Below are 15,338 nucleotides of genomic sequence, written 5' to 3'. Positions count from 1 at the left end.
GACATAACACAAAAACTGGCAAGGCTCTTCACAAAGTGCATTAGAAAAGGTGTGATGCCTAAGCAGTGGAATAATGCAATCATAGTTTTGCTGCATAAGAAAGGAGATAAATCAGAAATTGGAAATTACAGACCAATTAGCTTGTTATCCTACATCTACAAGTTGTTCACAAGGGTCATTACTAACAGATTAGAAAGAATACTTGATGAGAATCAACTGAAAGAGCAAGCTGGCTTTAGGACAGGATTCTCAACTATGGATCACCTTCACGTAATATCACAGCTAATGGAGAAAGGAAATGAATATAAAACACCATTATGCCTGGCATTTGTGGATTATGAAAAGGCATTTGACTCCATACAGCATAAGGCAATGTTTCAGGCACTGGAAAGACAAGGCATTGATACCCCATATATTATGATTTTGAAGAAAATATATGAGAGTGCTACCTCCTTTATTAGGCTAGACAAAGACAGTAGGAAATTTAAAATCGAGAAAGGAGTTCGACAAGGAGATATAATATCTCCGAAGCTGTTTACTGCTGCCCTTGAGGAAGCTTTCAGAAGATTAGACTGGTCGCAGAAAGGAGTCAATGTGAACGGAGAGTACCTAAACCATTTACGATTTGCAGATGACATTGTGGTCATAAGCCATGATCCCAAAGAATTAGAGGAAAATCTTAATCAGTTATGCACAGCTAGTAAGGATTTTGGACTAAAGATGAATATGGCTAAAACAAAAGTAATGATGAACAAGTATGCCACAGAAAGGGAAATAATGATTGAAGGACCAATAATTGAAAAGGTGGAGTCATATACTTATCTGGGACAAGTTATTAGCTGTAATAATGATAAATGGCTGGAAGTCAAGAGAAGAATAGATTTTGGATGGATAGCATTCAGGAAATATAGTCACATACTGAAGAGCAATATCCCAGTTTGTCTGAAATGTAAAATAATGAACCAATGTATACCCCCCCATGACTTATGGAAGTGAAACTTGGGCACTCACCAAAAGAATGGAAGAGAAGCTGAGAACTACACAGCGAAGAATGGAACGAATCATATTGGGAATCAGACTGTTAGATAAGAAGAGAAACACATGGATTAGGCAACAAACTCAAGTAAAGGACATTCTTATCAAAACTAAAGAACCAAAATGGTCTTGGGCAGGACACATAGCCCAAAGACATGATGGCAGATGGACTAAGAAAATAACAGAATGGTATCCAAGAGGAGCTAGAAGAAAACCTGGAAGACAAAGGCGGAGATGGATAGATGAAATTCATGAGTTTGTGGTTAGTAAATGGATGGCCAGTGCTCAAAACAGAAGGAACTGGAAAGTTGCTGGAGAGGCCTTCACCCTGCAGTGAATTGAAAATGGCTGATGATGATGATGAGAAATAGAAGAGAACATGGCTTCGGCAACAGGACACAAAGAATAGTAACACAAGCACTAATCCTGACAGATGAAGTGGAAATTTTTGTGAAAGAGGTAAGCAACTAGATATACTATGGTTATACAGGTTACCCCCACTTAATGCTGATAATACGTTCCAGTAAAACAGAGCACTAAGCAAGTGCCATATTCCCATAAGTAACATACCGTATTTCCCCATGTATAAGATGCACCCTTTTTCGAAAAATTTGGGGTCTAAAAACTGGGTGCATCTTATAAAGTGGTTGTAGATTTTTTTTACTTGCATTTCCCGCTTGTTCCTGGTATATTAGGTTACGTTTTGCCACGTTCTGCGCAGAAATGGCTCAGAAAAGATTTTCGTACAGTGCTGAATTCAAGTAATGAGGATTTGTATGAATTTTATGATGAATAAAACTTGAGTTCAATAACTTTATGTAATACTTTTTTTTTTTTCAAATTTCGGGCCCCAAAATTAAGGTGTGTCTTATACATGGGGAAATACGGTATGTATTTGTGAGTTGCGGTCTGTGCCATAGGATATTTCCTAATCAATAATGGAACAGCTGTCTTTCCAGCTACTAAAATTAATTCTATATTTTTTATAATTGTTCTTACATATGAACCTTCCTAAATTATTGTGCACACATCCACTGGTTGTTGACCAGAATTAATTTTCTTCAAAACGTCTAATTTAATTTTCAAACTCAGTCTTTTTCTTATATTACAAGCAATACTGCATATCCATTAACTTGATAATTTTTTCAAATGTTGATCTAGGAACTACGTAACAAGTCATTATACTACAATTAAATTAGCGTGCAAGAGAATTTCACTGATCATCAGAAAATTTCTCAAGTCGGCATGCGAAACGTTTTAATGCTATTTTGCTTTTCGTTCTCATGCTACAACTACATTAGATTAAACATGCCAAAAATTCAATCTGTACACTGGTAAAACAGCATTATAGTGAGATACAGTTTATAATATAAGAACAGCATTATAACGAATCAGTGTAAAGTGAAATGTGTTTACAACGAGGGCCTACTGTACTTTGACAAATCTCGCAGTGGAGCAGTTTGTAAGGATTTTATAAAAATCAATGTCAAAAACTTCAATGAGCTCCAAAAAACCGGTGGCATATTTGCCACTGGTTTTTGAATTGGTTTCACAAGGTTTGCAGAAACCAATTTATTCTATGCTAATTAATGAAAGTGAAAAATAAATGTGATAGCAAAAAATCTCATTGTGCTATAATTGAGCGTTTATATTTTTTGGCCAAGGAAGAAATATCTTGCACAACAAAATATGAACCTTTAATTAAACATGACAAAACCCTGAATGCCAATTTGCCTGAATACAAAGCAGCTATTCAACATATATCAGTAAAGCAACTGGATCCGAATTTATTTCATGTATTTCCACAGTACTTGATAAGCATGATGTAAAGAACAAACATTAAAGATAAATACTTTTCTTTCATGTCCAACAAAATCAACGAATATCGATAATATAATTGGAATTACCATTTTAATGTTTTGTGGATGATAGAAATAATATCAGGGAAATATTTCTTCTATGTGTTTGCTCAAACTTGACAATACAGATGTGGAAACAATAACTCAAACTATTGCAAGAGAATTTAAACAGAGAGACACTGACTTAAACTATTTAGTATCATCATGTGCCTTTGATGGTGCCATAAATTTTTTGAGGAATATTAATGGAGTCGAGAGGAAACCTGAAATGGCACAAAGAGAAATGCTATACTTTCACTACTAAGTACACACTTTCACTGGCATTATAACTAATGAAAAAAATAAATATCCAACCATCAAACTCATATTGCATGTTAAAAAAGACATCTACAACTTGTTTCATAAATCAAAACCTGAGAGAATGTTACGTGATGTACAATCTATCCTGGAAAAGCCACTGTTAAAAATTCCCAAAACAACCGAAGTTTGTTGGCTGAGCAATTTCTAATTGATTAATGGCAACGAAGTTGTGTTATAGAGTAGCATTATGATGATATGTGAACATATTCACAAAGACAGAGCCAACCTTGCATCATTGGCAGGTGGAATTTTATTGGAATTAGTAAAATCTAGCTTTTTTCAAAATTAATCTTGCATTAAGCTTTACTTGCTATTTCAAATTAGAGTAAGGTTTTACAAAGAAAAACAGACCTCCACTTGCCAATGCTTACCAATTCAACATTTCGAAAATATTTCATCAGATTATATCAACTGTATTGAAGCCAGAAAGTACAATTTGTAAAAATTATCATACAATCCTTCAAACTATTCATCATATTTGACCAATTGTTCTAAATGAAGACATCAGGACAAGTTACAAAATGGCAAAAAAAATTGGTTGAAGCTACGAGCAATCAAGCGAAGGATCATTTTAATGAAAAAGCAATATTGATCATCAGCATTACTGCAAAGTTTGAATCATCGAAATCTTTCTGCAAACTAACAGAAGATGACAAAGATAACCCAGTGCTGTCTAAACTTGAACTTCTATCCTTTTTCTTGTAAAAATCTGATTTGTGTACATCGTGGAATGAAATTTTTAAAATAGGTAACAGGTGGTCAATGCATAAGTGCCACCAATGGCTTTCAAATGTTTCAATTAAAATAACCAGTTCCCAGATTGGTTGTTTCAATTTGTTATTATTTAATCAGTGGTAAGACATTCTAGAGGGATAAAGTTGGTGAAATGAAAGGAAAAGAAACCAACTGCTGTTTATGGTGGCTTACCATGTCTTGGAAGAGGAAGTAGGCCACTACTGCTCAGTAGGGAAGTTCAAGGTTTAAGAAATGAAAGAACAAAGTAGCAAAAACTTTATGGAATTTTTTTTTTTTTTTTCTTCTTCTGCAGCATTCCTCTCTGCATTGCTTGAGTATTCTCCATTCTAGATTTCAGTTCTTTAAAAATTATACATTTTAGATATACTTCTAAATGATGCAGCCTTTACGTGCCCTATACATCAGTAACTTGTCTATAAAACTATAGACCAGGTTATTTCTGATAAATGCTTTGAAAGTTTTCGTGAGTTAGGACCACCATATTCTTGCAAAGTGATTAGAGCAATAACACACACACACACACATGTAACTAAAATTTAGGAAATTAATTTTATTATTCTAATTAATACTATAGTAAACTATCAGCAGTAAATAATTTCTTATTTCAACTGAATATCTTACCTTTTCATCTTCACCAATGTCAGCAGAAAGATTTAAAAATGAATTTTCTGCCCTTGCAAGCCTTCCAGATAGAGAGAGGAGAAGATGAACGATCTTCTCCATTTCTTCTACATGGAGTCTATACTTTTCCAACTCATTAGGCCTAGCTAACTGCTCTACTCGAGATGCAATTTCACGACCTAGAAGTTCATTATGGGCTATTTCTTCCCTCAGTGCTAGTTGTTCTAGCTTAAGTGACTCTACTTTTCTTCTAATGCAGACAATTAATTGCTCCTATAAAATTAAGTTTTACCCAATCATTACAACATTGATAATGTTATTATCTAATAGTACACATATAATTCAATATTCATTTAAAATTTACATATTTTGAACAACAGATATGTAAAAATACTTTTTTTTTAATAAGTTAAGCCAAAAAAAAAAAACATCCTCATGCGTAACTTTCACTCCTATCTAAGGAAATGAATTTGCTCTGAATCAGGGTAAGATGTAAGGAAAGAGGCAAAGGATTTTTACTCGGTTACTCTTCCAAGTCAAGTTTCACAAGATCAGTATCCTCTGATTATAGTGATAGTGGAAATTTTATTATATGGAAATTTTTTTCATTCTATGGAAACTATTTTAAATGTAATTACCAAGAGGAATTCAAAAAATATCTCTAAATGGAAAATTTCACTATTAGTTCGTTAAACAGTGGTCCGACTTGTATATGTCAAATTTTTTTGGCGCCCTCCTGAACTGCTGTCCGTAAACGATGCTTACCTCCCCTACCCACTTGTGGTGGCCCTGCTACTATTTTGAAAAAAAGCTCTGGCTTAAGAGCAACACAAAACTTTGTGCTGCTTGGTGATGACCAAGTTCTAGCCAATCTCCAAGAATGCCATAGCATTAAAGGTCTTTTTTTTAGTAGCTGAGTAGACCATTACCAGATGTTCCTTTTTCACAAATGATGTACTGTATTTGCTTCTACTTCAATCATAAGGTCTAATGTGCATATCTTCCCCCCCCTCCCCGAACAACTAGTAAAAAAGAAAGAATGATAACTGGATTTGAACCCTTTCCCTCTGTGGGAAAGGCTCATAGCATAGAGTGCTGCTCCAACAAGATTAGTTTTTCTCTGGAATATATTTAGTCTAGAATCTTACTGACCCTGTGTGCCCAAGCCATGCACACTTGGTCAATGAGAAGACCATTTATGTACTCCAGCCATACAGCTGAAAATTCTAAAAAAATTTCTGTTAATTATTGTGTAAACAGGAAATAATGCAGGAATCAGGCTACGCCTAATTATAAATACAGTATTGGATAAAAAAACGCATCACTTGTGAAATTTGCAAACAATGTGTTTTGCACTGCATTGTGGGTTGCAGAAATGTTCAAAATGCATTTGTTAGATGGGATACATATCTCTATGAATGAAATCCAATAAAAGACTCCACCTGATACACCTAATTGCCAAAATATCTTCCCAAAGGGTAAAATGCGTAAATAATGAAAATAATGCAAATGGCAATCATGACAACCAAACATACCTTTTATTGCATTTACGTGTAGAAACTGAAATGACAAGTTAACGTAACAGTATTATGTACCGTAAATCAACAAAATAAAGTCTTCTCTTTCTTGGTGTTTCTCTCTCTCACAGGATAACTCGGAAATTTTTTTTTTTTTTTTTTTTGGCTGGTGCAGCATAAGCCTCAGGCTTCCTTGCACTATATGGCTAGTAATAATAAGTCCTCAATATTTTGTTGTTCATTCTCGAGCTGCAATTACAGCCTTGCAACGATCTGGCATAGAGTTAAACTTCTGGATATATGGCTGCCCAATTTCATGGTACCACATCTTTACAATGCTCTCCTACAGCTGAATCTTACTTGTTGGCTTCTTCTGAGCAATTTCAGATGACATTATGTAGCAGCAGTTTTCAATAGGAATCAAATCTAGACTGTTGCTGGGTCAGACCAACACTGTAATGCCACCATTTGAGGTATGACTGCACCTTAAGCAAGAAAAACGAGGGAAAATATTGGTATATATTTTAAGTCTTGTGAAACAAGAAGACAAACTCATCATTAAATCTAAATAGCATAAAACTTATAACTCAGCACCTTGCCACACAGCAATTTTGCTGTGGCAAGGTGCTGAGTCCTTTTGAAAAATGCAGTTTTGGATGTCTGCGTGATGATCCCTAATAACGGGTTTCAGGCACTCCTCCAAGATAGAAGTGTAGGTTTCTGAATTCACAGTTCTGTTAATAAACTTAATTTGCCCCACCCCTTTGCTTATTATGCATCCCCAGACCATCTGACCAGAGAGGAAATTTACAGTCGGTGTTATGCAGTCAGGATGGTATGCCTCCGATTTTCGCCTTCTGACATATTGCTTCCCATCCGAGCTGTGCAGGTTGAATTTCGATTCGTCAGAAAAGATGACAGTGTCCCATTGCTGTTTTGTCCATGAAACATGCGTTTTAGCCCAAGCAAGTTGCTTCTTCCTCATTTTTTGAGTCAACAAAGGCTTCTTCTTGGGCTGATAGGCATGCAGACCACATTCTGAAAGCCTTCTTTGGATAGTTCGCGCACTTGATTCAACACCAGAGGCCATCTCATCTTTCTAATCGCCACTAGCATGGCTGTTTCAAATATCAATCTTGGGAAGGCATAGTCACTCTGGCCTGATCCGGGTCTTATCTTCACATCACTGGTTTCACACTTTAATTTCAGCATCCAGGGTACTGTTCACTGATGCCAGCCTATTTTATCAGTGATACCATGCATAGAAAGCCCTTCCTGGGACAGGAACAGCTACACTTTTTTTTCTTTGTGTCAACTGAACATATAGCCATGCTTACACCTCTGCAAAACAGGATACTAATGAGTGTGTATACCCTTCCAATGCCGTATATAAAGAAATAATTACTGTCTGATGCAATAGAAGTGTTATCTGATGCAAGACCTTTGCTTTGTGACAAACAAAATAACTGTAATCAAACAATATCTTATACGTTTCGTTACAAATGTTACTTTTTTTTAAGGTGATGCAGTTTTTTTGTTTGCCACTGTATAGTATTGAGTGGCATCTATCACATACAATTGTTGACAGTGAGTCTAGCTTTACTGATGCATATTTTCATCCACTTGGTAAGACTAGATTTGTGACATTGAAGTGTTGTTTAGAATCCAATTGTTGACATGCACTTTAAGTTTAATGCAGCAGCACTTGTTTCTTGAAATGCACAGGTTTTTCGATTTGAATTTCACTTGCCAGCAGGTTTAAAGAATGATTTATTTAAAAAAATTTATTTTTAAAAATGTTTTTAATATAAAATGGATTTTTAACATTTCTGTTCAGAAAGACTGAAAATAAAAGTGACATCAAAAAAGTAATAATTTTGATTTATTTCTGGCTGTTTTTTTAAAACTGTGTGTTGGGGGGGTCACTTGGATTTCACTGCCTACAGGAGTAACAATTATTTGCATGACCTGTTATGGATTAAAATATAGTAGTGTTTTATTTATTGATCATCTAAGGTAGGGGTTCCCAACCGGTGGTTCGTGCACCCCGAGGATTCGCGAAAGTGTTCCAGGGGGTTCACACTAAAAATTCTGTAATGGCATCTGCTTAGATTTATGCTGGTATATTATTGTAAACTACAAAATATAACTAATAATAAACAATAAAGTAAAATAAAATTAAATAAAAATTAAAAGAATTGCTAAGGAAAGAAACCACATTTCCCACAATTCCTTATAATTACTTTACTACCTTACAGTATATCATGTTAAATATATATCTAAAATTATTTCTTCACTAAATGTCTACGAGTATGAAAAAGGTTGTTTATGCATGGGTACTGCAGTTCCATCATTTCTACTACCCAGATAGTATGCATGCATTGTTTTATTACATCTCATATTGTGAATACCTTCACAACAAGTTGCCAAGGTATTGTACTGCTTTGAATAAGTAACGCTTCACCAGTGGAGAAATGTCACTTATTCTCAGTGGATACCACCACCCAGATGGCACAGTTTCGAAGCTTGTTGGCTTATTCATCGGTGGGTGGGCAGATACCCTGTTGTTACAATAGTGACAACCCAGTTACGAAGTATAACTCCACAATATGAGAGATGCTTGATGGTGTGCATGGTTTAATCTAAATATATTTCTTGACTAAATTTCTAAAAGTATGTAAAAGGTTGTTTATGCATGGGTAATGCGAGATATAATCAACCAATGGATGCATAATACTTAGGTAGTAGAAATGATGGAAGTCGTGACCCATGCATAAACAACCTTTTTCAACTCTTATACATTTAGTCAAGAAATAGTTTTAGATTAAACCATACACATCATCAAGTATCTCTCATATTGTGGAGTTATACTTCGTAACTGGGTTGTCACTATTGCAACACCAGGGTGCCTGCCCACCCACTGAAGAGGAGCCAATCAGATCCGAAGCGGTGCTGTCTGGGGGAGGTCTTGACGAGACCATTACCACGAATAGGTAACAACAATCTTCCTAAATGGGGAAGCATTGCCTATTCTGGGGATTCATGAATGTTTGAGTTCAGTGAGTATGAGGAGTAAGTGCTCCTTTCCTCTTACTCTCCTACTATCACTTTCCTACACCTTTTTTTCTTTCCAAAGTCTAATAGGGACAGTATGTGAATAACAGCGTATCCTATCCCATACCATTCTTCAAATAGTGCAGTCTGGGTGTTAGTGGTATCCTCCGAGAATAAGTAACATTAGCCTTCTCCATAGCTGAAGCATTACTTATTCGAGGAAGTGCAATACCTTGGCAACTTATTGTGAAGGTATTCACAATATGAGATATAATCGAAAGATGTATGCATACTACCTGGGTAGCAGAAATAATGGAAGTGCATTACCCATGCATAAACAATCTTTTTTAAATAAATATGTTTTCCATACTAATTTTTTTTTCATTCTCAAGATCATTGTTATGTATGGGTACTTTTTTTTTTAGAATCTATAGTACTTAGTACCGTACATAGGTTGAAAAGATGAAAGAAGATACTTGTTGACATTAGACTTGAACTTCTGTAGATTGTGATTTTCAGGAAATACATATGAAGGAACTTTGTTCCAAAAAACAGAAATTGAATAAATAAATGAGGAAGAAGAAATGTTGGTTCTGTGGGATTGAACTTGAACAGTAAAAAGATGTTCACTGGTTGCGGCACGTGTTTGGATTGCTTTGAACGAGAGAGAGCAGGAAATTATATAAGCCAATTCAGAAGAACAGTGCCCATGGAAGTATCTGTAGAAAAGGCATACAGCAGAAACAGTATGTCTATGAGACAAAGAGTGGAGAGACTCTGTTAGAGAGGAGTCATTAATTAACCTAGCTGCCCTCTTCTGAATGGAATCTAGAAGCCTGAGAGAGGTTTTGGGGGCACCGCCCCAGATGTGAGAACAATATTCCGTTGTAGGGCAGATTTGCGATTTCTACTGTTTGGAAGAAAAGTAATGTCGAGAGTGAAAGAGAAAACCCAGTTTTTCTGATGCAGAGGAAGCAATATTTGTAATATGTTTTATGACAAGAGAGATTAGAAGTCAGGGTAATCCCCAAGATCTTGCCTAGAAATTGGAGCGTAATCGAAGATAAGCATAGGAGTAAAGGAATCCTTTTTGTGAGATATAAGATAGGACTGAGTTTTGGAAGGATTGGAATTAAGTTTTCGTTGCCCCCCTCTGTAAGAAACTGACAAAAGGTGTGCCATTTCCAATATGGAAGCTCCCATGATCACACCCTTTGGAAATTCCATGATATCTTTACCATGTCCCATAATTGCTACTTTTTTACTTTGACTTGCATGACCTGATGCAAATTACCACTGTCCATTACAGATGGGATTCATAATTCAGTGTGTGGATGGGGGGGGGGGGGGGGTCAAAAAATTTTTTTTAATCAGTAATTGCAAAAGAAAGTTTAACAGCTTTAAATACTTGACAATAGCATGGTAATTGCTAGTGAATAAGCAATACATAAATAATTACCTTTTTGCCTACAACATCTTGTTCATTTGTTCGTTCTTGTGATGATTCTTGCACGCAAGTTGAGGAACACTTGGTTTTAGTCTCAGAGAGTATGAGACAACCAGTGTTATTTTTATCCCTTAAACACAAAATAATATAATATATATATATAACAAAAAAGGATAGACTTTTATTGTCATCTATATAACATATATCCACTCATAATTTTAGAAAAAACTTGCCAACAAGGCATTACCCCAAATACAAAGAAAGAAGGATAACATCATAAGATTACTTTTCATGGTGAAGTAAGGTTTAAATTTTCGCAGGGTTATGCAGCAGCATAAACCGTGAAAATAAATTGGAACAGATTTAATAATAAAAAAATAAAAAAAAAAAATTTATTTTTATGTGTTTGTACAAAAAATATTTAAAAATATTTTTGGTACAAATACATGCCAAAATCCTACTTCCCTTTTATGAAGCTTTGGTCAGACATAACTTCCAGTGCAGGTCTTTCAAGCATAATATCACTTGAGAGAAGGCAAATTGTGCAGAAATCTTCCAGAGAAAGATAGTATCAAATGGCAGAACGTTTTATTTTTGACTGATGCTCCCTTCATTTTCATTTTGTATTTTCTTTCTCTTTTGCAATTCTGAGAACGGAAAGAAATATATTTATCTAATACTCTCAAAATGAGAGAATTAGATAAATATAGCTTGTATATTTATCTAATACTCTCATCTAATACTGTAGCTTGTATCCACTGATATAGTGGCAAAAGAATCTGTTGACGCCCTTTCTAATGGAAGAACAGGCAATGCATGCTAGGATACTTGCATGATTCAAATTCATTTCCACACTAAACAAAGATTTGAGTTCCTTGTGGATATGGAAGCAAATGTGATCCAAGAATTTTTCTTTACATTCCTCTAAAAGCTACCTTGTTTTGGCCTTACATGCTATCAATTTAGCTGCAGTTGGATATTTTTGGAATTCATTCAACAAATGATTTTGTTTTTGCTGTTGCACATTCTAAAAAGGATTGTACCACAGTGCCTTGCCTTAATTTTTTTTCAGGTACTGTAGCTTTTGAAGTTTGCAACAACTGGTTGTCGATATACATGACAGCATGAACTACTGGTAACTAGTTATCCAGCTTAATTAATATCATATGTTCACTCCAGTTAGCTTTCATAAAATTCCATATTATCTTGGTTTCCTCTATGTGAATGGTTACGTTTGTATGGAACATACTACAAATATAATCATTGTTAATGAAGATCATTTAATACAAAAAATCATTTTATGTTGGGATAAACTGACAGCATACCGATAAATCTATTGTAGAAGTAATACCTGTAGACAAAGTAAGATAAATGTGAAGCCAAGTAATGTTTAATAGTTCGGGTATTGGTCATCCTAGAAGGTTTCAATCATGTTACCTCTACTGGCCATGTGAGTAAATCCCACAAAGAATGAGCATTTTTAGAAGAGAGTACGAAGGTTTGAGATATATACAGCAACATTTAGGTCCAGTTTGTAGGGGTGGGTGTGTTGGAGGGGGGGAATTTGGTGAAAGATCTAGAGATGCAGTTGTGAAAGAAAATCCAATGGATATTCTAATTGCTGTTACTTGTTGTTGTTATTTGGTTTTTAGGAACATTAGCAACTAAGGCCATATTGCTCCGGGATATGCGGTGGTCATTCCCTGACCTTTCCGCGTCCTCCGTATTTGGTGGTGACTGGCTCGAACCCCGGTCTAATCAAGAAGCGTGTGCTACACACTGCTGCTCCTTCCCACCTGGCTACGGAGGCGCCCTGCTGTTACTTCTAGGTTAGTCTACAATGCTGTGTGCCTAGCTGCCATTTTGTATTCACCATTATTACCACTCCTCCTTCGGCAGTGTCTTTCTGGAAAAGTTTATATTTTGAAATCTGGGTGAATATTGGAGCATTAGCTGAGTCTCTTAAAGGCATATGCTACTGGCTAATGTCCTTTATTTCATCTGATTTCCCATAGAGACCATGCCAGTTGCATTGCATAACAACTCTGCATTATTTAAATCTTGATCTGTTTGTTCTGACTCCTCCAGAAAAAACAAGATTTGTTTTTTCTGGAGGAGGTGTATTGATATCTCCTTCAGGATGAGGTTCTAGTATACTCTTTCCTTAAACATCAGCACTATCAGTATCCATTTCATCTACATTCAGATGTTTCTGCTTGTACTGAGTTGTAGATTCAGTCTATCTCTCTGCTTTTGAAGATGTCAATTTTGGTTGCCATATTTCAGGCATGGAATTTTCAGGCTCTTCTTGAGCACATGGTGTTTTCCTGTAATGTTATTTTTGTCAATAAGAGTACTTTATTCCAGTCTACAGTTTGATTTGAGGATATGATGATAATCTGCTGTCATTTCATTGTTGACTCTTACAAATGTGAAATTTCAAGTATTTGTTTATCTCCTCCTTATAGGACACTGTTTTTCTATCTTGTACTTTTGTATTTGCTTTCCCAATATGCGAATATCTTGGAAAAAATGGGAAAATTTCCCCAGTGGTTTGGGCAGAAGGGCGAAGTGTAGATGTAATCTGCTCTGTTTTATGTTACCTGAAAAGTGTCCATAAAGCTAACAATTATAACATAATGGTTTTGTTATATATGTAAATATACACCTGAAAAGGTTTTTTAACAACTCTGATGATGTTGTGAGGTTCCTATTAAGAGATCGCTTGATTGTAGTCATTTGATAATTTTTGTTGAGCAGACCATAGTCCTCTATAGTTTTCTTTTGGGGAAAATTTAGTTCTAATTTGTAGACAGGCAGTGTTGTTAAAGAATATATAATCAAAAAAAAAAAAAAAAAAAAAAAAATTGCAGCAGGCTGAGAGGAGCTGATTTTCATTCTTTTAGCCTGGTACATTTGTGTACCAGATTTTGTCAATGATATACAGGAATTTTGTCAGTGGGGATAAGGATGTGATTATCCCCTTGTACAAGGCAGTGGTTAGGCCACATCTTGAGTACTGCATACAGGTCTGGAGGCCTCGTTTTAGGAAGGACATGGATCTGCTGGAACAGGTGCAGAGAAGAGCAGCAAGGCTGGTAAGGAGAGCAAAGGTTGCTTGTACCAGGAAAGGCTTCAGTTTTGCAAACTGCTGCATGAAGACTAGGCATCTGCAAGGAGATCTGATTGAGTAAGCTCAAATGCTGATAGAATCCTTCCCCGTGCTCAGACTACACATGTTCTACAAATGTACTGGACAAATTCAAATTGAGGAAGGTTGGTTGAAGGTCAGATGTGCAGAAATTTACCTTCAGCCAAAAGATGGTTGATTGTTCGAACAAACTCCTGTCTGGTGTTGTAGAACTGGGTAGCTTGAATAAATTCAAGAAAGAACTAGAACTAAATTCAAGATAGTAAAGGGGATGGACAGGTGAAATGGGAAGTGCTGTGTTTCTGACATGATTTTCCACTTCTAATACTAAAGATAATAATAATTACATAATTCAGATTACAGAAATTTCAGACATGTTATAGTATACAACTGTTTGAATTAAACAAAGCAATTAATAAAAAAGAAGAAAGAAAGAAAGCATTATGTAACTCACTTCCAGCCATTTTCAACTGGGTTGAGAGACAACTGTGATCCAGTTGACGAACTTCTTTTCATTGGGAAGCCACCTTTCTCTAGTTCTAAGTCTAACAGGCCTTCCATGTAATCTGCCATGGTTTTGTAATTAGGAGGAGGCACTAAAATATGCAAATATATGTTTAAATACAAGTTCAAATATATTTAATAATAAGTTAATGATAGGCTTGTTAATAATATATACTGATAAATGTTCAGTTAAAATATGTCATCACTATTTATGTAAATAGTTATCTCATGCCTGTTTCTTTTAAGATTTGACATCCATAAGACAAAGCACATAATAGGCATGCAGGTTCAAATCTGTACAGTACTGCAAAAAATACATAGCCCATTGATAATTTAGTTTTGTTGTATGGCTGCTATAACATTGAAATCATTACCATGTTTCCTGCCACTTATAGATATCCTTGTCATAGATATTCTCTTTTAACACTGTCATGTATTCTTAGTAATTTAATGTTAAATCGTAAAAATTTAAATTAAATTTTTACGATTTAACACCAATATGGCATATTATACATTTTCTAGTAAAAAAACAGTGCTTTAATTCTTGCTGTTAACTATTGCATACTATGAATTTCCAATCCAACACAAAAGTTTACAAAATGAGAATGGGCCAACACGTTGCACAATTTATGCAAAATCTGTACCCAAAATGACAAATGATGCATGTGTGTTATGCATAACTGTGCCATAACCAATACTATGTACATGCATATACACACAGCAAAACAGGAGGGATCAAAAACAACATTTAAAGAATGTGTGCAGTGTATACAGAAATGTGGTTTTGTACCTAACAGAAAAAATTAAACAAATGATTTAGTAGAGGGATATCACTGTAGAGGATGATGAATAGGCAGAAAAGTACATAAAATCATTGCTGAGGCAATTTTTGAAGTGAATTTTTTGGTGAATGACAACTGCTAGACATTTGTTGACAAGGTAATTAACACTCTTAATATTAACAGTGTGCACCAATCCATGGCTATTCACAAAATTTGCGTTACCCATTACTCTATTCCTACTGGATTTCAAAT

General features: G+C 35.3%; 2 protein-coding genes across 4 annotated transcripts in view; one reads left to right on the top strand and one right to left on the bottom strand.

Annotated features, from left to right (window-relative positions):
* LOC150082002 (uncharacterized) overlaps window positions 1-15,338 on the bottom strand; it is a 445,992-nt gene that overhangs the window by 5,389 nt on the left and 425,265 nt on the right. For all 3 annotated transcript variants that reach the window (XM_090379046.1, XM_090379045.1, XM_090379048.1), the window contains 3 exons: window positions 14,255-14,396; window positions 10,662-10,779; window positions 4,632-4,904 (listed from right to left, as the gene is read on the bottom strand). In XM_090379046.1, coding sequence (XP_090235172.1) covers window positions 4,632-4,904; window positions 10,662-10,779; window positions 14,255-14,396 — 533 coding nt within the window. The remainder of the gene's footprint in view (window positions 1-4,631; window positions 4,905-10,661; window positions 10,780-14,254; window positions 14,397-15,338) is intronic.
* LOC150082003 (uncharacterized) overlaps window positions 1-15,338 on the top strand; it is a 422,573-nt gene that overhangs the window by 271,045 nt on the left and 136,190 nt on the right. The gene's annotated exons all lie outside the window — the stretch shown is intronic.

Source organism: Mastigoproctus giganteus, chromosome 8, assembly GCF_048544385.1.
Source record: "Mastigoproctus giganteus isolate SK-2022 chromosome 8, ASM4854438v1, whole genome shotgun sequence".
NCBI lineage: Eukaryota > Metazoa > Arthropoda > Arachnida > Uropygi > Thelyphonidae > Mastigoproctus > Mastigoproctus giganteus.
This window is presented reverse-complemented; position numbering and strand designations above follow the sequence as displayed.